The sequence below is a fragment of the Urocitellus parryii genome, chromosome 9 (genome assembly GCF_045843805.1).
Source record: "Urocitellus parryii isolate mUroPar1 chromosome 9, mUroPar1.hap1, whole genome shotgun sequence".
Classification (NCBI taxonomy): Eukaryota; Metazoa; Chordata; class Mammalia; order Rodentia; family Sciuridae; genus Urocitellus; species Urocitellus parryii.
Window position 1 is genome coordinate 5,773,989 of NC_135539.1, and position 23,272 is coordinate 5,797,260.

The 23,272-nt window shown below is 44.1% G+C and overlaps 1 protein-coding gene across 1 annotated transcript in view; it reads left to right on the forward strand.

Annotated features, from left to right (window-relative positions):
• Positions 1-628: 628 nt before the first annotated feature.
• Positions 629-23,272, forward strand: part of Adcy9 (adenylate cyclase 9) — a 115,907-nt gene continuing 93,263 nt past the window's right edge. The window contains exons 1-2 of the mRNA XM_026385641.2: positions 629-1,224; positions 1,424-3,158. Coding sequence (XP_026241426.1) covers positions 1,466-3,158 — 1,693 coding nt within the window. The 5' untranslated portion in view covers positions 629-1,224; positions 1,424-1,465. The remainder of the gene's footprint in view (positions 1,225-1,423; positions 3,159-23,272) is intronic.

Here is a 23,272-nt window from a genome sequence, read left to right on the forward strand (position 1 = left end):
GCAAGCTCTCTTTGGGACAGTTCTCGGTGGCGGTCCCGCGGTGAGCACCAGGTTCTGGGAGGACCTATTGCCACCCGGGGCACACATTCATCTCTTGTAGAAGGGGAGCCTCCCTTTAGGCAAATTTAGTGAAAACTTCGATGTATCAGAAGGTGACTTCCCATACGTGGCACCCCAGCGGCCCTCGTCCTCTCCCGGGCAGGTGGTCTCCAGAGATACTGGGCAGCGGGCGAAGGGTGCCCGGGCCGCAACGCCCGCAGCGGGCGGCCTGGGGGCGGTGAGGCCCCGGGCGGGGGGCGGAGCCGGGCGTGCCCCGCCCCGCAGCCCCGAGCCCCGCGCGCGCTCCAAGGCGGGGCGGCGCGCGGCCCGTGCGCGTGCCCGGAGCGGAGGCGTGCGTGGGTCGCGCGTGCGCGCTGCGGCGGGGCGAGGGGCGGCGCGGGCGCGCGTCTGTCAGTGACAGCGGGAGGGGGAGGGGGCCGGAGATGGTGGCGGCGGCGGCAGCGGCCGCTCTTCCGACATGAGGCAGCGGCCGCGGGAGGGCTGGAGGCGGGTGCTGCCGCGCCGGCATCTCTAGCTCGGGCAGGGGCCCCCGGGGCGTAGGCGCGGCGGACGGGCGGGCGGGCGGGCGTCCTGGCCGGCGTCGCGGGAGCTGGGCTCTGCGGCAGCCGCACCGCTGCCCCCTGAGGGGCCCGTGCGGCGCCCTGTGCTCAGCCGGGCGGCTTGGCCCGGGTGGTTGTCGGCCCCCAGGTGGGGGCCAGGCGCTCTGGGCTGCGGGCAGCAGGCCCCGCTAGACCGGCCGCTCCGACGGGGGCAGCCTGCCCGCCTCCCGCTCCGCAAATTCGCGGGCCGGGACTCCTCCCCTGCCGCGGGCAGAACCCGGAGGAGCGCGGGGGTGGCCACCAGGGGCACGAGACGGGGTCGCCCGCTCGGGCTCCGCCGCTCCGGGAGGGGACGCGGTCGGCGCCGCAGGTCCGGCCCGCGCGCCTTTGACGCACCGGGCGCCGCTGCTGCAGGATGAAGCGCTGTTCGCCGCCGGCGGAGTTGTTTTTGCGAAAGCCGGTCGCCGTGCGGAGAGCGCTCAAGGTCTGAACTTCCCTCCGGAGCCGCAGTTGGAGGCGTGCTGCGCGGAGGCCACCAGCGGGCGAGGGCGCCCGAGGGGAGTGCACTGTGTCCGGGACCCGGGACCCAGGGCGGCCGCGGCGCCGGGACCCTCGGGAGCACCAGGTCCGTCCCGGGCAGTTTTTGCTTCCCGAAGGTGGGGCGGGGGGGCATTGACTATCCGATAAATCGGTAGTTTTTGTGAGCATATGGTGGCTTCCCCGAGTCGCTTATTGGAGGCCGCACCCAGGACACGCACAGGTCGCGTGGCCCTCCGGACGTTTATGTAGTAGGGTCACTCTAACTCTCGTCGTTTTGCCCGCAGGTACCCCTGACCCGGCCGGGGAGGTTCTGAGAGCTCGGCAACATGGCTTCCCCGCCCCACCAGCAGCTGCTGCATCACCACAGCACCGAGGTGAGCTGCGACTCGAGCGGAGACAGCAATAGCGTGAGGGTTAAGATCAATCCCAAGCAGCTGTCCTCCAACAGCCACCCCAAGCACTGCAAGTACAGCATTTCATCCAGCTGCAGCAGCTCCGGGGACTCCGGGGGCCTTCCCCGGCGAGTGGGTGGCGGGGGCCGCCTGCGCAGGCAGAAGAAGCTGCCCCAGCTGTTCGAGAGGGCCTCCAGCCGGTGGTGGAACCCCAAGTTCGACTCGGTGAACCTGGAGGAGGCCTGCCTGGAGCGCTGCTTCCCACAGACCCAGCGCCGCTTCCGGTACGCGCTCTTCTATGTTGGCTTCGCCTGCCTTCTCTGGAGCATCTATTTCGCTGTCCACATGAGATCCAAACTGTTCGTCATGGTGGCCCCCACTCTGTGCTTTTTGGTGGTGTGCGTGGGCTTTTTTCTGTTTACCTTCACCAAACTGTACACCCAACATTACGCGTGGACCTCGCTGGCTCTCACCCTGCTGGTATTTGCCCTGACCCTGGCTGCCCAGTTTCAGGTTTTGACACCCCTCTCAGGACGCGTAGACAGCTACAATCATACTCCTGCAACCAAGCCCACAGACACCTGCCTATCCCAAGTGGGGAGCTTTTCAATGTGCGTGGAAGTGCTCCTTTTACTCTACACTGTCATGCACTTACCTTTGTACTGGAGCTTGTTTTTGGGGGTGGCCTATTCAGTCCTTTTTGAGACATTTGGCTATCACTTCAGAGATGAGGACTGCTTCCCCTCCCCCGCAGCCCAGGCCCTGCACTGGGAGCTACTGAGCCGAGCTCTGCTCCACGTCTGCATCCATGCCATTGGGATCCACCTGTTTGTCATGTCTCAGGTGAGGTCCAGGAGCACCTTCCTCAAGGTAGGACAATCCATCATGCACGGAAAAGATCTGGAAGTAGAAAAGGCCCTCAAAGAGAGGATGATTCATTCTGTGATGCCAAGAATCATAGCCGATGACTTAATGAAACAGGGGGATGAGGAAAGCGAGAATTCCATCAAGAGGCATGCTACCTCTAGCCCCAAGAACAGGAAGAAAAAGTTCTCCATACAGAAAGCTCCTATAGCATTCCGCCCTTTTAAAATGCAGCAGATTGAAGAAGTTAGTATTTTATTTGCAGATATTGTAGGCTTCACCAAGATGAGTGCCAACAAGTCTGCTCATGCCTTGGTGGGGCTCCTCAATGACCTGTTTGGTCGCTTTGACCGACTGTGTGAGGAGACCAAGTGTGAGAAGATCAGTACTCTGGGAGACTGTTACTATTGTGTGGCAGGGTGTCCCGAGCCTCGGGCAGACCATGCCTACTGTTGTATTGAAATGGGCCTAGGCATGATAAAAGCTATTGAGCAGTTCTGCCAGGAGAAGAAGGAAATGGTGAACATGCGCGTTGGGGTTCACACGGGGACTGTCTTGTGTGGCATCTTGGGCATGAGGAGGTTCAAGTTTGATGTGTGGTCCAATGATGTGAACTTGGCCAATCTCATGGAGCAGCTGGGAGTGGCTGGCAAAGTTCACATTTCTGAGGCCACTGCAAAATACTTAGATGACCGGTACGAAATGGAAGATGGGAAAGTTATTGAACGCCTTGGCCAGAGTGTGGTTGCTGACCAGTTGAAAGGTATGTGCATTTCTTTACTCTGTCATCTTCCTCCCCATCCTGTTTGTATTAAATAATTTTAAAAATCTCTTTGCAGCATCAGTGTCTGGAGGCAGCTTAACTGTCTCAGGATACCGACCATGGGGGAATCTCAGGATCAGTGTGACTTTTTCTCCAGTGAGTCAAATATCACAGACCTAGTCATGCTGTGGACATGGACACTGAGACAGTGCTGACCTAGATGAGACCTTTAGAAGGAGGGAGGACCTTGAAAGTGCCTTTACTGCCAGTCAGCTGTTGACATTTCTAAAATTCCAGGGGCCTGTCCCAAGAATATAAGGATTTGGGAGCCCTTTAGCAGTCAGAACTTTTTAGCACTTCTAGAGATTGCCTTTGCAATCTCTAGTCACCTTAATGTCCCATGTCCATCTATATGTTCCTCTATCCCTTTTGACAAAACCATGAAGACTAAAACCTCTCTCCCCTCGAGGCCTTACTTTGTTTATTGTCAAAATAGAGATGGGAAGTCAGCTGTGCCCTGCAGGGCCTTCAAGAATTAGGTGGAATCGCACACCTCTCAGTGTACACTGCTTTTGCCCGCATCTCTTAAAACATGTTTTCATTTTCAGCTTTCAACTTTTGTTTGTTGAACAATGCTTTGTTATGGGTACTTCTCTTATCACATAGACCCCAGCATTTTAGACTGTTGAACTTTACCAGCCATCAGATGATTTGAAAGTGAAAAAGGTACCAAGAAACTCCAGTGCCCCCTCCCTCAGCCCTCAGATTTGTATCTGGCCCCTGTCCCTGGTCCCTGGTCTTATGTTCCTAACTGCTGTTCTTATTGTTTTTACTGGGCTGCTTATTTTATTATTTTTTAAAATTTTCTCTGAGGTCTGGGAAGTGGCATATAAATAAGTGGGACCAAAAACAAGAATTCTAAGTCATCTGCTGTGTTTCTTACCCTTTCTTGCTCTTTGAAATAGTTCTTATGTTTTACTAAAAGTCTTCTGGATTGAAGAGAACTTCTATTTTACAAGTATGTAGAGAAAATAACATTGATTTCTAAAAGCCTACGTCTGTGAAGCTGTATTGTACTTTGTGGTGCCCACATGCTGCATAATTACACAGCTAAAAGCCCCGGGAGAGGGAATCCTCAGAAGGAGAAGGAATATTTCTCAACCATGGGAGAAGCAAGAGTTTAAACCAGAGACAGCAAAGTGGCTGGGTTGGTCTTGTATAGGTTGTGGGCCTTGCAACACTGCCGTGTGCTGGATGAGCATTTTCCTTCTCTGGTTTGTGATCTGAACTCCACATTTATTTGTTATCTGGAAAGGTGCTTTATCTTTCTCCTGAATTTTTTTATTGCATTTGTTTTGTTGTTGAAGAATTTATGGGTATAGTAGCAAAATATTTTCACCTGAGAATTGCCTTTGACCTGAAGAGCTTTAATTGTTGGGTTGTTGAGGTCAGAAATGACACTTTCAGTTCACTTGAATGCTTCTGCCATGACAAGTGTCTTTCTGATTATGAGGGTGGCATCTGCTCTTGAGCCCAAAAGTGTCAGTGGAGTTGGGTGTGGATGTAATCCCTCCTTGACATTTTGGCATCTGTAGGACCTGAGAGTTACAGGCTCTGTCGTCAGGGATTATGAGACAGATTCTACACAGGGGTGCTGGACTGTACTGCCTTGTGGTAATAATCAGATATGTTGGGCCAAAGGACAACAATATCAGTTTTGTAAGTTGTACTTTGTATGGTCTATTTCTGGAATTTCAGAAATAAAAAACAGGTGCAATTATCAAGTGTCAAGCATGGAAAATTGCCAAGCCTCAAACCTTTGGTAATATCTACTTTTCTTAATTTATTGGTAATTTTTATTTTCAATGGGTAGACCAAAGACACTGACCAAAAAGTAAAAAAAAAATTTAAAAAGTCTGGAAGGGTTTTCTGATTAAAAAAAAATATCTCAAATAGGGTAAATTAGCTTTTTCTTTAAATTTGTGTACATTGTATATTTATAAAGGAAAAGTTTTAGTACTGTATGGAAGTAGGAAAACATAGAAGGCTTAGCTAACTCACCGATTTTTTTAATTTAGTATTCCTCCTTTAACGGTTTCCTTGAGACTGTGATTTTTGCTTTCTTCAGCTCATTTTGAAACCTTTGTGGACAGGCCTCCAGTAATAGAATATGTCTACACAACTTCCTGACTCTGATGACTGTCCCGATGTACAAATCTGCTATGTGACATGAGAGCATAACCTGTAGAAGCCCTTTCATGTATATGGGTAAGCTTAGTGTGTAAGATTTTTCTCAGCATTCCATCTTTGAACTTGTGGCAGGTTTCTCTATGTAATGTTGGGTGTTACTTTTTATCTCTTACCCCTTTCCTGATAAAAATCCCGGTAGAGAATTCTAGAAATGAACACCAGTGGGCTGTGCAGGGATTCTAGAATTGGCCTGGCAGCATGAAGGGAAGCTGCTGCATGCCCTTGATGTGAGTGGAAGGTTATTACATTACTTCTGTGTGCTCACTCTCTCTCTCTAAAATCCATGCAGTGCTTCTGCCATATGTGCCTGGCACTGAGGATGTGGAGATGGATCTATGACAGCTCTTGACCTTGGGGAGCTCCTGATTACCAGTCTTATTGTAGACTAGGTCCTTGAGTCAGGGACACTTTAGAGAGGGTCCTGAGATCAAGGTGTGGCTCTCCAGGAGGACAAAGAAGAACCTTAAGTGTGGAATGGACAGTCCCAGGCAGTGGCTTGGAGTGGTGTTTCTTGATGGCACAGCGCATTTGTCCATATTCATCAGAACAAAGAAGTGTATAGCTTGAGGGGGTTTGGATTTGATTCTGTAGTTGAGGGAAGTCACTGGTCATCACTGAAGCACAAAACAGGTTTAGAAAGCTTGCTCTTTCATTTCTAACGATTGTAGCATGGAAAGGTATGAGATTGAGGATTAATGAGCTGTTTGAGCAAATCCCGGATGGGGTGATGGCCTGAATGAAGGTAACTGAGGTGGCATTGGAGATGATGGGGCAGGTGTGAGCAATGTGAAGATCAACTGGATGGGACTCCATGCCAGACTTAAAACTGGCTGGCAGAAAGAGGGGAGGGGCCTGATGGTCTCAATGAGAGACGGTCTTTTCAGTTTCTGGAGTTGACCTGGAGGTGGTCTGGAGTCAGGAAGGGTTGAGATGCCTTTGGCCATGCCCATGGTGTGAATGGAGCCTGCAGGATAGATTTGCAGAAGGTGTAACAGGCTTGGAACCTCTGTCTTGTTCATTTATTCATTCAACAAATTATTCCATGCTAGGTACAATGCTAAGTTCTACGGTACAGCGGTGCACAAAACTGATAAAAATTCCAATAGCAATAAGGAACAGGAATTTTGAATTAATTGGTCTTCTATAGAGAATTTCTAATAGTGGAGTTGTTAGGGGAGTCCAACAATGAATAACAAAAATGTAGCATTTGTCTTATGATCATTTCTAAGGAGAAAACATAAAGCAGGAAGGGAGCTGTGGAATGCGTGTGTGAAATCCAAGGCAGGGAGGCCAGTCACCGAGAGAGAAAGCTGAAGGAATTTTTTGGCACAGAGATAGGGTTTTGGAAATGACCTACAAAGCGAGGAGATAAGGAGGAGCAGACTGATCTGAGTGATGGAATAAGGGCCCTTTTGCAGCATTTGGGATGAACCCTGAGGCCTGTGGGGGACCTGGCCATTCTTTTCTGCTGTGGGCAGAGATAAGAAAGATGAGTAGTATTATCCAGAGCTGTTGGCTTTTCCTGTTGATGTAGAGTCACAGGGACAGAAAGTGAAACTTAGGAAGCTTCTCCAGCCTTCTTCTCCCTGCATGGATATGAGGGAGCTGGAACCAGGATGCTCAGTTCCTCCGAGTCCACACCACTGATTACATCCTTGTAGAAAGGAGTGTCTGGCAAATTGCATTGTTAGATGTAGAGATTAGAAAAGACAAGACTACCCAGGGCAAATTCTAGGCTATTGGATCCCTTAGGGGAGAGATTTGTATGTATCGTCACCTTTTGCCACCTCAGTGACTAAGGCCTTCGCCTTTTCTGAAGGGGGTACTTAGAAGACTTCCTGCTTAGTTGCTGCCTGGGTAGATTGAAGCACTCTGCTTCATCTTTGCTGGTATGTGTCCCATACTGGGAGTCTGGGGTCCTTGTTGTTTCTTTTTCTTTTTATTTTTTAGTTGTTGATGGACTTTAATTTATTAATTTATATGTGGTGCTGAGAATTGAACCCAGTACCTCTCACATGAGAGGCAAGTGCTCTACCACTGAGCTACAACCCCAGCCCATCCTTGTTTCTGACAGCTAAGAGCCCTACCAAGGTCCCTGTTTTGGGTGCCCTTGCATGCACAGGGCTTTCCTTCCTCCCTCCGATGTGGGTGTCTTGTCTCCTCCTAAGCATGTAAGCCTTGTAGCTATGCTGCAGGCTCCTTAGCTGATGGCTCCACATCCCCTCTTGGAAATTCTGTGCTTACCCACATTCTTGATCTGGGTCTCCTGTGCATGTTGAAACACAGTCTCTTAGGCAGCAAGTGGCGGAGATAAGATGAAGCAGAAAATGTAACTCAGTGATGGGGAGGGGGAGATGACAACCACCTGTAGAGTCCATGCTCAAGCAGTACCCATGACAGCTTTTTCCAGTTCTTTGGGACCAAGTTATATGGCTTCCAGTAAGTTGCACACAGCTTTTGATTCTGAAGGCAAGATTTTAAATAGACTCAACGTTTGACAAAGTTAAGGATAAGATTTGCCAAACTGCTGGTGTAATGCAAAAGGAAGGAAGGAAGGTCATTTTTTCAAGTAGAGTTATTAAGAAAGGGAAAAGTGTAAAAGGAGAAAATAGAGTAAGTAAAGAAGTTTCAGGGTTCTCATCTACTAGTTAGCCTGTTTCAAATAGTAATTGTTTCTACATACTGGACAGTGTCACCTATCTACTTCGTTGAGGGGAATAATAATCTTGGAAAAAAATTCTATCATATTGAATTTTCCCTGTATGAGTGTGATTAAGCTGTACCTGAATTCTCTTTCTGTGATTAATGGTCTCAGTATTGATGTTTCTTTGGGATTTGATGTAGTAATATGATTAAAATTCTGCAGATCCTCTCTCTTGGTGGTGGTAGGAATCTGCTGACCACTGGAAGACCTGGACTAAGTGACATTTCACTCATGTGGCTCTGGCCGCTATTTGTACTTGGTACATGAGACTCCTAAAGACCCATTCCAACAGGCTCTAGCATCATGGAGTGAACTTTATAAGGAGTTGTGCTTTTTTTGAACAGGAAGGGATCTGACATGTGACTTCTAGACTCAGGTGTTGCTCATAATGGAGGGAAGGAACTGAGTGGCATCAGAGGGAGCCTTCACTTCAGCAGTGGTCAGGCCTGCACAGATAGGGAGACAGGCTTTAGGAAGACTGGTGAAGTCAATGACATTACAGCCAGTTTGCTGATGAACTTAGTGAACTGAGCCATGTGCTAGCCATGCCAACCCAGTCCATGGCTAAGCGGGTCATTTTTTTTTTTAAATGTTTATTTAGTTGTAGATGAACACACAGTATCTTTATTTTTAATGTGGTGTTGAGGATCGAACCCAGGGCCGCACACGTGAGGCAAGCGCTGTACCGCTGAACCACAACCCCAGCCCATAAGCGGGTCATTTTTTTGGTGAACAAAGCCATACTTTCTAAAACTTACTTGCTTTTGGAGATCAGTTTTTTTTTTTGGTTTTTTTTTTTTTTTTTTTTTTAGTTTCTCTAGCATTCTCCAGCCTCTTCTCCACAGTTGAGCTTAGTCCCTTAGAACTGGTGGGAACATCAGCTCTGACCCTGAGTCTGGAGCTGGCAGTGGAGGCAGAAGCAGTCCAGGTAGCAGTAGTGATGGCAGCAGCTATGGCCTAGAGGGTGGGGTGCTGGAGAGTGGGAAGGGATTTGAAGATCGGGGTCCCAGGCTTATAAGCCTCTCTGTAAGCCAGTGGCTCTCAAACTTTTTGATCTCAGTACTCTTTCGTACTCCTAAAAATTACTAGGGACATGAAAGAGATTTTGTTTGTAAAACTTTTCTCTTGATATTTATTATATTAGAAACTGAAACAATCTGAGAAGTTTAAATAAATATTTCTTTAATTCTTTTCAAAATAATAATAAGTGCGTTATATCCATTGCATGTTAATATAAATAACTTTTTGATAAAAATGAATGTATATTTCAAAAAGTAACTTATTTCCAAAAAAAATTGGCAAGAAGGGGAAACCACTTTATATTTTTGCATGTTGGTTTAATGTCTGTTTGGGTTAATAAAAAACTGAATTTAAAAAAATGTAAAATATACATAACACAAATATCATTTAAACCATTTTTCAGTGGGTAAGCTGGATTTTCTTAGCTGCTTTGGCATTCGGTCTGTACCTGGATGTTGAAGGATGTGAGGAAAATCTGGCTTCATATAGGTGTGTAGCTGGAAAGTGGAGGTGCATTTTCATAGCATTTTAGATAATTCTGGGTATATATAATTTTGATACTGCACCAATATTCAACAAGAGGTAGTTTCTTACAAGATGAGCTGCAACATGGAACCTGAGCACCAGACCGTGAGTTTTGTGTCAGCTTAGATTTTGAACAAATCTTCTTCCCAGGTGTGGTTTTGTACCTTTTGCACTGGTCATTTGGAAATCCTGGTTTCTTGAGTTATGCAGATGTTCCAAGTGCTGATATCAGGAAAGGCTTTAGAATACTGGGTGGGTGCCAACTTTAAAGTAGCTGGTATGTTTTCCAAATTCTAGTTTTCATTGATGGTTTGAATTTTATCACTAGCAACAAATACTGTCAGTACTTTACTTGAAGCGATAGACTTGTTTCATTCATTTCTCAGGCACAGTCTGCCAGTACTTCAGTCTGAATGACCACCTAGGTCAAGTATAGATGATGTTCCATGACAGTGATGCTAGTTCAGCTTGTAGCCCTAGCTGGTTTTCCTGACAGCCATGAGGCTTTGCTGTGCAACACAAGTGCTATGGCCTGTTTCACACTTTATCACAGACTGTTAGAAAGGCACATGCTCAAGGATGAGATATAGCACAGTCATGAATTTATACTGCTTCACTGGGGACATACTTTCTTCCTGCAAGCCTACAGTGGTCAAGAACACAGGGCTGGTACAGTTTGGTGCCTCTTTTTTGACTGGCATTCAGGCATTAGCAGTCTCTTCCGTCCCCTTACACACACACACACACACACACACACACACACACACACACACAAACAAATGTAGCTTTCCTGCCATCATTATGAAAGTCAACCCTGAAAAAAGGAAAATAAGGCCTTAATGTTATTGTGAAAATAGTTTAGACCTCACAGATACCCTGCAAAAGTGTTAGGGACCCCTAAGGGTCCAGGAATGCCCCTTTGAGAACTGCCTCCCTAAGCTGTGAGATAGGAAGATGGAACACACTGTATGTGCCACATAGATATGCTGCCTTGGATATGAAATCAGCTGAAATTGGGAGTTATGACAGGCATTTTCCATTTATTGTGAAAGTAACAAGTGACTCTAGTTTAAAAATTTACTTTTTCTTACCTGGTTCCTAAAACTCCTTTGTGAGCCTGCCATACTTTGTTGCTGGTGTTCAGGGTTTGTGATAAAAAATGTTGAACCTCAACTTTGTTTTGTAAAGTTTTTTGGAGGGCTCACCCCTTGGCAGTATAACTTGGTGATTAGGTACATGGGGCTTTTTTTCTGACACATTTGGACTAAAATCTCAGTTCTTCAGTTTCTGAGCTGTGGACCTTAGGCTGCCTGGTGGAGGCTCCATGGTTTTAGGAGTGACAGAACCTCTGGCAGAGGGTTGTGGGGAGAATCAAATGAGGTGATTCAAGCAGGGCTCTTGCAGCCACTGAAGTTAGTAAGAACTGACCCAGCCCAGGCAAGCTGCAGTCTGTGCCACAGGGTGCTTCTTTTCTCCTACCCTCTGTGTGGTGCACCTTTTGTACAATGTAGTGTGAAACCCAGAGCACACCAGGGACTGTGATTGTGTCAGTTTTTCAAATTAAGAAGGGTAAGTGTCCAAAATCTGAAACACTGATAGGTTGCCCTGGTTAAACTCTCGCTACTGAGTTTGGCAGCTTCTTTATTGAAACCCTGGGGAGCCCAGGCAGTATTGTTCTTGGGTTCCTTCAGGTCCCCAGAGCTTTGAGGTACTTATGATGATGAGGCCTTTAATAGTTGAAGGATTATGGGAAAATCCCCAGCTTTGTGACCCTGGAGGTATTGGCTGTGGTTTGAACTAGAGCAGTTATTACAATACATACTCACTTATTTATTCATTAAATACTGAAAGAGTTCCTACACTTGGGAGGCCTGGGCAAGGTGCTAGAGACAGAACCATGGCCCTTCCCCTTGGAATGTATTGCCTGGGAATACAAAATCAAACAATCGTCTAGATGAATATGCACCCACTTTGCTGTATTATGGATACAGCTGGCAGGGAGGCACTCTTATCACCTCCAGTTTATAGGTGAGGAAACTGAGGCACAAAGAGAATCAGTAAATTATGATGGTCTTACAGCCAGAAAAAGCTATTAAAGATAATACCAGTATTTAAACCCAAACGACTATATTAGAAAACACTGGAACCCACCTCAAGGAATTTTTGTAGGGATTAAATATTAAGTACATGTTAAGTACTTGGCACATAGAAACTCTCAACAGAGAATAGATTTACTAGCTAGTGTTATTGAAAATAGGGTGATTTTCTTTGCAGCAGTAGCAGCCAAAAACAACCACACCTTTTTCCAATTCACATGGCATATTCCTGCGCATATCATCATCTCAGCCACTGGGAGATTTTAGGACAGGGACATGTGTGTGCTCAGAGGTTTATATTTCACTGGCTTCTTTGCTTTATAGATCAGTTTTCAGACTGGGTTGGTTTCTTAATACCCTCAAATTGACCAGAGCCTTTCTTCAAAAGTTAATATAGACTCTTGAATCTTAGCTTATTTAGTGCCTTTCCTCCCATGACAGATATTTTACTTTTGATACCAAAATTGCCCTATTTTGGGCCCCTGCAGGCCCCTGCAGGTTGCCCCCTGAGTTCATTTCATATGACCCAATGGTCTTCAATAGCTTTTGTACTCAGTAGCATTTTTAAGGAGCAGAGAAATTATAGGTATTAAAATCTCATTAATTCTGTTTTTCTGATATGTTTATTTAGAGACCAAGCTAAATAAAGTTTACCCTCTCCTGTTTTGAAAAAAAATTAATAGGATATGCGTGTTTATGTGAAAAAAATAAGACATAGAAGTGAGGCTGTGTGCATCTTCAAGCTCTCAATTTTGCATTCTTACAGCTTGCAATTATAGAGCAATGTGGTGTTTTTTTCTGTGGTATCTTCCCACTAATCCTGTTGAGTAACAGGTGCCTGTGACTGTAGGTAAATAGTGATAAAGAACAAAAAAGAGAAAGAAACCCTAAACCAAAATATGGACGACCTGTGTGCAGACTGAGGAGTGCCCCCAGCCCAGCAAGCTCCATCTCCAGGACAGCTGTGGAAGGTATCAGAGGCCCAACTCCAGGATTCTCTTCTGGTAGTCTTGCTTTGAAAAGGTCCTTCTGGAAGGAAGGGCTGGCCACTCTCCCCTCAGGTACTATGTGTGTTTGACTGACTGGTTTTTTTCATGTTTTTTCTCCACTCCATTGCAGTGTGTTTTGGGTGGTAATTTCCATGTTTTATGTATGGCTGTATTCCTAGTGCCAGGAATATAAGCTGGCATGTAGTAGATGCTCAGTAATACAATTAGCCCTCCATCTGTGATCTCCACATCTGCAGAACTCAGCCAAATGTAGAGGGAGACATTCAGGAAAAAAAAATTGTATTGAACCTGTATAGTCTTATCCTTATTCCTTAAATAATATAGTTGAACAACTATTTATATAGCACTTTCATCGTATGCAGTATTCAGGGTAACCTATGAAAGATTTGAGATATACAGAAGGGTATGCTCAGGTCATATATAAACATGATGGCATTTTATACAAGGAATTGGAGTGTCCCTGGATGTTGGTGTCCATTGGGGCTCCTAAAGTCAGTCCCCGCTAAATACTGAGGGAGGTTGGAGTTGGTATGGAATGGATGAATGAGTGAATCTTCCTTCTCACACTCCATGTTGGGCACTCTGGGATGGGAGACCACACCCCAGACATTGGCACAGAGTAAACTGAAGGTAGAAGATGATGCAGCTTTGCCAGGAATGGTTGAATGGTTGACTGAGTGGAGCCTGCGGGTCCTGAAAGGAGCTAGGGAAGGCTGTGGAGGAGAGCATTTGGGGACCTGAGGTGGGGCCTGGGCACAACAAGTTTGCACTGCAGGGCAAGAAAGCACAGGCTGAAAACCCCAGCTCATTGAGGGCCCAGAGAGTGTGGGTTGAATGGCTTAGTTTAGGCAATTATTTTTAAGCTTTTTAAAATGGAGATTTAGAGAAGTGTATTTATCTTTAATAATACTGTAGCTCCTGGTAATTCTTATTTGATTATCATTTATGCACATTAAAAACCAGCATACCCTTTATGGGCAAAGCTCCAGGATGGTCTTTGTGCATAATTTCCAGGATTTTTATGTAATGCCATTAAATCCTGTTCAGTTTTTTTCCCTTCCAGAGAAAAATGTAGTACAGAAAGCAGCTTTTGAATCATTTATTTTCATGTTTGAATTGTTTGGAAAATTTTAATTTCATTTTTTAACAATATGGTGTGGAGAGAGGAAGAAAATCTACAGGCCTGTGATTCATTTTCTTGTGTGTGGATGTTAAAATACAGCATTCCACTCTGCAGTTTTAAATAAAAGGGGCTTTTGCATATTGATTCAGTTAGTTTTGCCCCAGTAAGTGTTGCTATTTAAAGTGTGGATCGCCTGTGTTTTGTAACTTCCAAACTGAATTCTTTTCCCCATGAGAAAATGCTGCTGCTGCTTATGGCCATTAATGTTAATTTTTGTCTTGTAAATGAGCTGTCTAAAAATTGAGGGGAGGGGAGGTTTCTAAAATTTCTGTTGTTCTCATAGACTAGCATTCTCTCCTAAAATGTTTTCTTCACTGACAAGTTTAGCACACTTGGGCAAAAATCTCTCTGGTTCTGCTAGATCTTGCTGGTTCCCAGTTTCCTCATATTTGTAGAATGTGAACTTTGAACTGAATGTGCCTTAAGACCCTACCATTCTCTAAGAAGAGCTGAGATTCTCTCACTACTGAGAAGTAGTACTTTCCTTAAGATGAAGAAGTGGTTTCTCCTGTGTCCATTTGTTTAAACTACAAACCCTCATTTAGACAAATTTAGCATAGAGAAACTCGGATTTACAGAACCACTAAATTGCAGGGTATGTGTGAGATTCTTTATAAAGGGTTCTTTACTTCCTTTGAATATAAATAAGATTGAATTCTAGAAGTATAATTCTAGAAGTGTGGTTTTTCAGGATCACTGTGTTGTACAAAGTATGGTATTGCTAGAGGAACCCCACGTGGTTTTGAAAGTTTGAGAAACACTATTGTAATGGAGAAAATGTGAAGCAAGTTAATTTGGTTAACAAGTGTACTTCAGTTCCTACCTGAACATTATATTGCAGAGAGCAGACGAGGTTAGTTTTCAATACGGTGGGTTTTACTAGTGGGCCTGAGCAGGTACTGGACTACTGACATTCTTCCCAATTACTCTATCAATGGAGGACCTACTTGCTCTGGGGCTGGGGAGCTTTGGGGTCTGCTCACTGTCTGTAGAGCTGGGAGAGGGAACTCAGTGCCCTCTGGTGTCATAAAGGCTTGGTATGGCTTTCTTTGTTTTTCTTTATTAAGATCTCTGATGCAGAACATTTGATTCCCTGTCATTTTCTTCTTCATTGTTGTCGTCGTCGTCGTCTTTTTTTTTTTTTTTGTACTAGATTGTACCTAGGAGTGCAATGGCTATGCCCCTGCCCGTTTTTGTTTTTCATTTTGAGTCAGTGTCTCACTAAGTTGCGCAGGCTGGCCTTGAACTTGGGATCCTCCTGCCTCAGCTTGCTAGGATTACAAGCATGTGCCACCATGCCCAGGTAGCTTTTTTTTTTAATAGCACTGGGGACAGACTCCAAGGCCTGCATGCTACCCTCATTTCCATTTCCTTTGAGTTTCTCTGTGAATTCTGTCCATGCTGCTCAAATGATGAACACACAAAAGTGTTTCCTCCTTGAGCCGCTTGTGGCCTGGGCGAGAAGGTATCTGGGCATTGTCTGGCTATTGGATTAGATATCTGTCTCCCCATTTTATTTTCTGGCTTGGGTGCATATTCCTTCTTCTTCTTTCTCCTCCTCCTTCTTCCTCCTCCTCCTCCTCCTCCTTCTTCTTCTTCTTTTTTTTTTTTTTTTTAAGTATGGAGTCTTGCTCAATGGTAGGCTAGCCTCAAACTCATATAATTCTTCTTTGTGAGCCTCCCAAGCAGCTGGGATCACAGACATACATCACTGAGCTGAATTTTCCTCTTTATGATAATTTGAGCATGATCTTTTTTCCTCAGTGGATTCCTTATGTTTTTCTAAAGGAACAATAAAGAGGCTCATGGCAAGTGATGGAACATTTGCTGTGGTCTGCAGTGCTGGCAAAATGAAGTAGAAAGGGGAGAAGCTCTACTTGGTCCTGAAAGATGGTGTTGTCATTGGGTATCTGTGTCAACTGACCTGTGTAACTTTCACCTCCACAAAGGCCTAGATCACGAAATGGTAGCTCCCTGGAGAGAATCTGTTACCCAGAGTCTGCTTGCCTGAGCCATGTTTTCCAAGACTAAAGTGACTGACTTGGGGCACACTTAATTGTGGAAGGTTAAAAGCTTTTAGGATGACCATGCAAACAACAACAACAATAGAAAACATTTCAAGGGCCTGGGGTTGTGGCTAAGTGGTAGAGTGCTCGCCTAGCATGTGTGAGGCACTGGGTTCCATTCTCAGCACTGCATATAAATAAATGAATAAAATTAAGGTCCATCAACATTTAAAAGTATATTTTAAAAAATTTCAAGACTTTCCTTGTCTCTCCCACACATACCACAGGGAATTTCTTATCCTGAATAACTTAACATGGTGTTCTCTCTGGTTCCTGAAAGAAAACTTATCATGAGCACTCAGAGAGCTAATGGTTCTAGGATCTCAATTTTGTCCCTCTGCCACTGGAACTTCAAGTGGAAATGTTGGCTTTCCCAGCTCTGGTCATGCTGCTACTTTATTTAGTAGCTATTAAATTTCCAGTTTGTATACCTCCCTTGGAGGTGCTCCAGCTTGCACTGGGGTTTCTGTTTCTTCCAACAGCTCTGTCTGTGGTGTGCAGCGCTTTCTTGAGCAAGAAATATCAGCAAGGTTCTTAGCCTAGGTGATAATTTTAAGCTATTTTTTGGCTTATTTTATTTCTAGAGCAATGCACTCACTTAAGGTATACAGTTCAGTGGCTTGAAATAGAATGATAGACCTGTGTAAGCATCCCGATGTCAGTTTAGAGCATTTTAATCACCCTTGAAGAGACCCTGTACCCATCAGCAGTCTCTCCATTTCCTCCAAAACATCCAGCTCCTGGCAGCTACTGACGGCCCTGTTTCTGTGGTTGCCTGTTCTGGATAATCCACACTGTGGACCTGTGCACCAGGCCTGGCTTCTTTCACTTGCACTGTGTTGCTGTGTTTCCTCTGTGTTGTAGCGTGCGATAGTGCTTCATTCCTCTCTGTGGCCATCTGTTGTGTGGATGGATCACGTTTTATGAATCCATTCATTGGTTAATAGAAAAGGAACTCTCTTTTTGAAACCAAGAATCAAGCAGATTGAAAAGAAGTTGTAATGATATAAAATCCAATTATTTAATAATATACATTATTTAATAATGTACAATATTGTAACAATTTAATAATATACATTAACTAAAATTTAGCCTAGTGTTTATGAGTTTTCCTGAAAGAACTAATGAAATGAGATTTTGTACTGAAGTACAATTTGATGTAAAATGTTTCAAGTAACCAGTATAGTTTTCTTTTCTTTCTTTTTTTTTTAAATAAAGTATGTTTTTTTTTAAAATATTTATTTTCCACCCATGCTAGGGGAGCACTCTACCGCTGAGCTATAATCCCAGCCCCTCTTTTCTTTGTTTTTTAAAGAGCTAGGTTCTTTTCTAGGCTTGTTCCAGGTTGATTAAATATTAAATTACCTGAATTTTCCACTTTTCCTAGCCAGTTCCATACTAGAGGGCTTTAGGGGAAGCACATTATTGAATAGGAAACTATGCTCAATAATATGCTGTTAGCTATGAACACCAATTCAGTCCTTCTGGATGGCCTAGGGTTTGAAGACCTGGGTCCCCTCTAGTAATTAAAGCTGTCCTGTTGTAACTAGTTTTACATATTTGGGTTCACATTTCTTCAATTTATGAAATACTTTCTTCTCGTAAAAATGAAATACGACAGATAAAATGTAATTTTCTTGATGACTCAGTTACTTTTACTACTGTTATTTGGCTTTTATTAATATAGCAATTTCCCTGTAAAAATAGATTTTTTTTTTACTTTGCTTTAAGTAAACCTTGATTGCTCTGTTTTTCCAGTTCTTTTAAAAAAAATTTTTCAAATTTTTATTTTAATTTGTTATATATGACAGAAGAATGCATCATAATTCATATTACATATATAGAGCACAATTTTTCATATCTCTGCTTGTATACAAAATATATTCACACCATTCATGTCTTCTTCATACATGTTCTTAGGGTAGTAATGTCCATCTCATTCCACCATCTTTTTTTTTTTTTTACCCCCTTGCCCCCTTCCTCCACTCCCTCTTCTTTGCCCTATCTAGAGTTTGTCTAATCTTCCCATGCTCCCCCTTTCAACCCCACTAAGAGAAATCATTCAGCGTTTGTTTTTTTGGGATTGGCTAACTTCACTTAGCATTATATTCTCCAACTCCATCTACTTACCTGCAAAACTATGATTTTATTCTCTTTTTTAAAAAATATTTATTTTTTAGTTGTACACAATACCTTTATTTTGTTTCTTTATTTTTATGTGGTGCTAAGGATCGAACCAAGGCCTTGCACATGCTAGGCAAGCACTCTACCGCTGAACCACAACCCCAGCCCATTTTATTCTCTTTTGTTGCTGAGTAATAATCCTTTGTGTATATATACCACATTTTCTTTATCCATTCATCTACTGAAGGGTATCTATGTTGGTTCCACAGTTTAGCTATTGTGAATTGTGCTGCAGTAAGCATTGATGTGGCTATGACCCTGTAGTATTCTGTCCTTTGGGTATAGACCAAGGAGTTGGATAGCTGGGTCAAAAGGTGGTTCCATTCCCAGTTTTCCAAGGAATCTCCACATTGCTTTCCATATTGGCTACACCATTTTGCAGTCCTACCAGCGAAGTATGAGTGTTTTTCCAGTTCTTACATTGAAAAAATTAAATTTTCTGCTTGTCGTCTTGCTATTAGCTTATGTAGCTACAAATAGCTACCTACATAAGCTAATCCTAGAATGGATTTGCCTTTGGTTTTTACTTTGTTCCATAAAAACACAACAAAAACAAGTAATCAAGAGCATTAACCCTGCAGATACAGTTTGATTGAAAGGACTAAGAATTCAGTCTTTATGAAATATTTTTTGGTTGTTAGCTATGTTCTGAATAAATGAGGTAAATTCTAGGTACATGAGTTCAGGATGAGTAAGATGTTATTACAGTTATTTTTTTAACATGTTTGTAAAGGAGAGAAGGATAACGAAAAATTTGAATCAAATTTGTGTCTTAGCAAATAGAGTATGTTTTCCACAAGACCAAAATGTTGATTTCTTTTGTGTATGTAGAAATAGAAAATGGGACTGGTAGGTTGGATTCCATAATTGGTAATTAATTAGAATTAATCAATTTCACAATTAGTTATAAAGCTAAGATGTGAAGGTTAAATTAGAGAAGTATTGATTTTTATTAAAATATACCAGAATTTTGGGAAAGTACTTTGTGGAGTTTTCCAAGAAACATCTGGAGAACTCTAAAACTCTTCCAGGTCTAGAAATTCTGTGTATTTTTCAATACACTGCAAAGAAAGGACTGGTTATCTTTTTTCCTCTTTGGTTTAAACTGAAAAGGTGAATGTGGATTTTCATCTCAGAAATGTGGTAATCTTTTTTTATTTAAAAAAATTTTTTGTAGTTGTGTATGGACAGAATCCCTTTATTTTGTTTATTTTATGTGGTGCTGAGGAGTAAACCCAGTTCCTCACACATGCTAGGCAAGCACGCGGTTATTGAGCTGCAACCCCAGCCCAGAAATTTGGTAATCTGACCTTCAGTAGTGCTAAAACAGTGCTAGTGTGTTGTCAGTGTTTTAGGAAGGCTTGTTCTGCTTGGTGCGGTTGTCAGTGTCTTGATTTTCAAAGTAATCAATATGTAGCTACTTGAAAATGCCATGTAATTTATTTTAAAAATGGCAACTGGAGTCTTTTCTCTTTGGAGAAGTGTCACCCAGTCTGCAGGGTGTGGGTGGGGCGAAACGAGATGTGCACACAAGGGCACCAGGTAGGTGGGCAGTCGTGTTGGTGTTGCTCTGTGGCCCTCCCTCAAGCCTCTTTTCATCAGCACTGAAACCCACATATTTGATGTCACCCATGAGCAGCACTCCATGGAGACGGGGCTTAGACATGTGCTGGCAAAAGGCAGTGTGGAGGCCCCCAGTCTGGCACTCAGGGGAATGGGAGGGAGGCAGCCCCAACTCGGGTGGAGCTGGCCTCTGTGTCTTTGGCACTCACCTTGCCCTTTGCAGGTGCTTCCTCCAGCCGTGGTCTCAGTGTGTTAGTGTCCAGGATCTCCCTCAGGCTGTGACCCACAGGCACAGGGCTGTTTGCTCTGACTAGCTCAGAGCAAGCACTAAACAGGCGCCACTGGGTTCAGCCTTTTGTTTACAGAATGCACACCAGGTCACATTCTCAGTCCTGGGACAGATGGTGATAAAAGCCCCTGCCCTAGGGAACTTGCGCTGCAGTAAGGGAGGCAGATAAAAAACAGATACAGAAGAAGCTGGACACAGTGTCCCTTGGTGATGCCAGCTGTGCAGAAAAATAAAGCAGGATGAGGACTTGGATCCTGCAGTTAATGACTTTGTATCTGGTGGGCAAAAGCTGAGCTAGTCTCTCTCCATAGATGCTGGCTAATGTTATGCAGCACCAGCCCTTGCCTCGCTGCTTTGACACACAGAGATGCCTCCTCAGGTGCCAGGTGATCAGCGCCTTCTTTTCCATGGAGAATCCCTGCTGTTGGGTCAGTCCCCACCCAAGAGGTGGACGCTTCTCAAGCCAGTCTCTGTAGTGCTATTGGGAAGGCCTGGGCCAGAGCTCCCAGGGCGTCTCCCGCCTTGCCAGCCTGCAGGTGTTCCTTTTTGCTTCCTTAATCTTCCTCTGTTGCTGGACATCTGAAGTCAGGATTTCTGGTGCTATATATAGGTAGAAACTTTTTCAGGGATCATATTCTGCTGCTTTCCCCCCGTATTAATATCCTACAGATTCCTGGTGCTCTGTTGCCTTTTTAAAACAAGGAAGGAAACTCAAATAACATAAATTTAGCTATATAGAAGCAAACACTTCAGTGACATTAAGTACATTCACAGTATTGTGCAACCATCACTTCTCTCTGGTTCCAGAACATTTTCATCACCCCCATAGAAAAACCCCATCCCATTCCTCATTCTCCAGAGCTCTGTATCTGGCAACCCTAATCTGCTTTCTGTCTCTAGGATTCCCCTGTTCTGGACATCACACAATAGATGTCCTCTAGCGCCGGGCTACTTTAATTTAGCATAATGTTTGAAGATTTTTCTCTGTTGTAGCATCTATCAGTGCTTCCTTCCTTTTTTAAAAAAAAACAAAACTTATTTTTTAGTTTTAGGTCAACACAATATCTTTATTTATTTATTTTTTTATGTGGTGCGGAAGATCGAACCAGTGCCTCATGCATGCTAGGCGAGCACTCTACCACTGAGCCACACCCCAGCCTGCTTCTTTCCTTTTTATGTGTGTATAATACTCCATAATTGCTTTGTTCACTTATGTTGGAATGATGTTGTGATTAGGTTAAAATTTTAACGTAGATCTAACAGCTTAGAGACTTTTTGGGTCAACATGGGTTCTGATTGTGTCCTTCAACTTGGCATTGGATTTGACCACTTTGGAATTGTGTATTAGATAAACAGTTTGTATCTAGGACAAACTTTTAAAAAAATACTATTAAAATATTGACAGAAAACATCCCAAGCAACTCTAGGAACTTTCTCAGACTGTCTAAATAAGTGTGGTAACACTGGGCTTCCCTTCTGGGGAGGCAGGTCAAGCAGCCCATGAGCCTCTAATGCCCAGCTGGGCGGTCCTCCACTTGCCAGCTGTCTTGGGAGCTGGGATTTGGGATGCTTTCCATGCGGCAGTGTTCCCACACCCTTCCTTAATATAGAATGTTTTCAAAAGAAACATTGGCTAGTGAGACAGCTTCACTCCCAAACATGGTCATTGGTTCATAGTTCATTTTTATTTTGTTTTCATGTAGCTAAAACAAGGAATAATATGTAAACTTGTCAGTGTAACCAAGTGTCAGTAGGGTTTAGGGTAGAAGAGGAGAAAATGGAGGTTCTGATCAGCAGAGGGCTGCAGAGCAAGAGGTGTGCCAGACTCCCCTCCTAGCCAGGGGCTTGGCTGCCCACTGGTGTGTCTTGGTTCACCTGCAGATGTGCTCTGGTGGGGCTCTTCAGAGTGGCCAGTAGGGCAACTTGGAGGATGGCTGAAGCTGAAGCTCTTAGGTGGCCCTAGGCCTGTAGTGGCCCAGCGAAGGCTGGTTAGGATAGTCGAGCCTGAAGGCAGATAAAGGTGTTCTGGGTAAATGGGAGGAACATGTCCAGGAGAGAGAGGAGTGTGTGATGGACATCAGGCAGAGAATTGTTCTGGAAGGTGACCTGTGACTTTGTGGTCAGGCCTCATTTTGCTGCTTCTTTTAAAGCCACTTTCTCACGCATCCATCAACTGAGCAGAGTTTCTGAGTACATATTAAAGATGAGAACATGAGGATGGACAAACCACAGAACTTGTGTCAAAACCTCCCAGACTCCCCAGCACTGCTGATGGGTGTAAGATGGCACAGCTGCTGTGGAAGAGGAGGTCAAGCACAGTTACCTTTGACTCAGCAGTTTCCCTCCCAGGTGCTTATCCAAGAACACTGAAGACACGTTCACCCAGTGACAGAAACGTGGAAACCTCCTAAAGGTCCATTGACGGATGAATGCATAAAAATTATGGTGTATCCACGTAATAGGACATGATCCAGCCACAGAAGGAGGGGAGCACTGACCTGTGCTGGGACCCGATGGACTTCTAGAACCTTATGCTGAGTAAAGCAGGCAGACACAGGCCATCTGTCGGGGAGCAGATTATGGTGGGTGGGTGTGGGGTTTGGAGAGAATGGATATGACTGCTTACTGGGGACGGGGTTTTCTTTTGGGGTGGTGAAAAAGTTCTGAAATTAGTTTTGGTGATGGTTGCACAATTCTGAATATACAAAAACCCCACTGAATATATACTTTAAATGAGTGATTGCATGGTTTATGAATTATATTTCAATGGAGTCATAAAAAAACAAACCTACCATTCTAATGGTAACCATTGATTAGAATTTACTGTAGGACAAGGCAATTACAAAGTTTATTTATTTATTTATTTATTTATTTTTTGTAGCAGCAATTGAACTCATGGGCATTTCACCACTGAGTCACATCCTCAGAAATTATAAAATTTAAAATAAGACTAGAAATAGAGATTCTGAAGATTGTGGTGTGGAGAGGGATGAAGTGCATGGTGCAATTGCAGCTTTCTGGGAGACAGACGTCCTTCAGGGATCAGGCTCACAATTTTGGAGATTCGGACTCTTCATTTCTGTCAGAGTTCAGAGTTGTACAGTTTAGGAGGACTGATTCATGCCAACCAGAAGACTAGGTACCAGTATATTAGGTTACCTTAAGGAATAGGATGTACTTTTCCAGTGGCAAAAAATATTCCTATCTGCTGCAGGGCAGTTTCT